The 3,215-nt window shown below is 42.9% G+C and overlaps 1 protein-coding gene across 1 annotated transcript; it reads left to right on the top strand.

Annotated features, from left to right (window-relative positions):
* Nucleotides 1-1,111: 1,111 nt before the first annotated feature.
* On the top strand, nucleotides 1,112-1,641 carry LOC135984703 (thioredoxin domain-containing protein 5-like). The gene is given in 2 exon segments (XM_065627126.1): nucleotides 1,112-1,295; nucleotides 1,298-1,641. Coding segments are annotated over 2 exon segments (522 nt in total). The 3' UTR covers nucleotides 1,636-1,641.
* The last annotated feature ends 1,574 nt before the right edge of the window (nucleotides 1,642-3,215 follow it).

Here is a 3,215-nt window from a genome sequence, read left to right as displayed (position 1 = left end):
TGCCCTTGAAATGTTCTTAGTAACACAATTTGATTTTTATGGAAGATTCTGTAATGTAAGGTGGATGTAAGTGACATATGGCAGGGAAGAAGCAGGCGAGAGGATCAGTTGCACTATGCCTCTCATTATCTGATGGCAAGAAGTTGATAATTCACAGCTCTTTAACCCTCATTGCTGTCTGTTCCCAGAAGTTTTTTGATTATTTGTTAGCTCCTTAATTACCATTAAATTAATATTCCTCCTACTTCATTTGGAGTACACCCTTCATCAAATTTAGATGCCTGCCATGCATCTTGTGTGCTCCTGCTGATAGACGTGATACTTCTTCAAACAAAGGGCTTGGGTGGCTTCACGGGGTGAGGATGACATGGAGACATCCCTGTGCTCTGCCCACACACATGCAGTTTCCACTCTAGAGCAGCACTCACACTTGGACATCAAAGCTTAACAACAAAGTATGGAAGATGGCACAGATTGAACAGCACAACCCAAAACCTTTCCATCCATGTCGCAGCTGCTGGAGCTTGTGGCAACTGAGCCATCAGCCCAAAATCCCTTTCCTTCCCATGAGAAGACCTTAGGAACACAATCTCTCTGGCTTGCTGTAGATATTTACTCTATGTCAGTGATTCAGTCGCTACTCCTGAGTACTGAACTTCTGCTGACTATAAGAGGATGGCAAGGAGACTCCAGAGTTCCATGCAGTCAAAGAAACCTGACCTGAGATGGCTGTGTGCTGCCTAGAGTTACAGAAGACACCGCCTCTGACAAGTAAGGACGAGAGGAGATCACTGCCTGCATCTGTGCCTACTTTACTGTTTGCCTTGCATTACAAACACTTCTGGTTAAGATAACTACAGGTCTTTGGACTGTAGCTCTCACTCTTCCCAAACCTCTTGAAATTGTTGGGGTTCTTTTTCCCCTTGAAGAAACCCTACTCAAAAATTACATCCCGTTTCCTACCTTCCATTTAACAATTGCTTGCCATTTGCTTAACTTCAGGGTACTGTCAAAGATTCTTTGTTTTCTTTTATGCTAGTCTAACATCTGTTCCACCTTGTTCAAGAAACAGTGAGTCCTGATTTTAAGGTTATATAACATTTAGTAAAATATGTACTACATCAGTAGTAGTAGTAGTGGTAGGAATGGTGAAAAGGGTGACCAGTACAAAGAGAAGAGGGACTTCTATTCCTTAAAGGAATATGTGGATTCCCAACTACAGAGCTCAAGGAAAGAGCCCCCAGCAGACAAACCTACTGAAGCCCTGCAGCCACCCACAGAACCCACCCCTGTTGAGGCTCCAGTGTCCGCTCTCTCTCTGAAAAAGACTTCGATGCAACCATTGCCAGGGGGATCACCTTTATTAAATTCTTTGCTCCATGGTGTGGTCACTGTAAGAACTTGGCTGCAACTTGGGAGAACCTTGCCAATGAGCAATTTCCAGGTTTGACTGATGGCAAAATAGCAGAAGTAGACTGCACTGTGGAACGTAACGTCTGCAACAGATTTTCTGTTCATGGTTGTCCTACACTTCTGGTTTTCCGAGGTGGAAAGAAAGTCAGTGAACACGATGGAACGAGAGACCTTGAATCACTGCATAGCTTTGTCTTGCGTCAAGCAATGGATGAATTGTAATAAAAGTCTGGATGTTCCGTCCCTGGCTGTCTTTGTACAGTAGTTGAGGGATTTCAATCATTGCTAATTTTCAAATAGTGTATTTGGGGTTGGGGGGGTGGGGATTTGAGCTTTTTTTAAATTTCTTTTTTAGGAAACTGAATGTACTATACTGACAAGTAAGGACAAGATGAGATCACTGCTTGCATCTGTGCCTACTTTACTGTTCGGGCAAAATCAGTCTTTCTATACTATAAAACTGGATAATTTCCTATGAAACAGAATTAAGTAAAAACATAAATTACTGTTCTGCTCCTGTTTTAAAGACTATTTTTCTTACTGCTCCCTAGAGCTCCCTGATATAACATTTATTTCTGGTTTACATGGTATTTTGCATTCTCATGAAGAGGAGCAGCCACTTAATGATATTAAAATATTTATGTCAGCAGTATGTTCATAAACAAATAAAAGCTATTCAGTCTCCTTTTATGCAAGCTGGTCCTAACAATGTATAAACACACTGCAAGAATAATGCTAGAGGCCAAGAGAAAATTAATTTCATATAGACAACAGAAGCTATAATAAAAAGGGAAGAACAGCATACATTCAGTATCTTAAATGTTTGGAAATATTATGGATATGGGAGAATTTGGCAAATGCTTTGCCTTGTACAACAAGCTTCTCCCTTTAGCACGCAAAGCCGTAACCAGAGCTGTGCCATCTGCTCTCTCTACTGGCCTCCTGCCACTTTTCACAGACCAGTTTGCTGCTGGCCAAGCTGGGCCAGTCCCCAGATGGAAGTGCCCTCCAGACAGTCATGCATCCTTCTCTGTATCTCTGGGATCTCTGTTTGATTCTGCATGGACTTCAGCTGTGTGGCAGCCTACACAGGAGTTTCACAGTGCCTTTTGACCAGGGTGACCTTCAATCTGTAGACACTCCCTTGGAGGTGGAAAGGGTCTATGCTGCCCCTTCCCATTGCCCAACACATAGCATGAAGCAGCTACGAGGACACTTTGGCCCTATTAGCTCGATAGTGAACAAATTCAGATCTTCTCAAATATTCTAGGTCACTGCTCAGGAAGTTTCAGCTTCACCTGATGCTGTGCCAAGGCCTTCAGAAGCAAGCAGGAGCATCCCATGATGCTTTCGTTCATGAATGGCCCGCAGGCAGATCTCCTTGGGCTGTAACAGTGTAAGGTCACAGCAAGCAGCGGTTCATCTGATCAGTCTTGGCTGGAGATGCTACAAGGAAATCCTAGCAATGCAATATATCAGTTTTCAATAAAATGTGTTGGGGTTTGGGGGGTGCATTATGGGTTTTTTTTGTTTTGGTTTTCCACTTCCCCCAAAAAAATGCTTTCTACATCCCCAAAAGCTCTCGACATCAATACCAATACACAAGGTATGGTTGGTGGTAAATGTGAGTGTTGCTAATGTGAAGGCCATTCATAATTCTCATTACAAATCTAGATTTGCAGTACCACTTACCCTGGTATTACATTGTTCATGCATGAAGTTCAACACTGCAGAAGCCATGATGCACAGCACTGATCGTCCTGAAGGTCTGAGCAAGGAGCAGGAAGACCAAAAGGAGTATT

This window comes from Caloenas nicobarica, chromosome 2, assembly GCF_036013445.1.
Source record: "Caloenas nicobarica isolate bCalNic1 chromosome 2, bCalNic1.hap1, whole genome shotgun sequence".
NCBI lineage: Eukaryota > Metazoa > Chordata > Aves > Columbiformes > Columbidae > Caloenas > Caloenas nicobarica.
The sequence above is the reverse complement of the archived record's forward strand: the minus strand, read 5'-3'. Positions and strand labels throughout refer to the sequence as shown.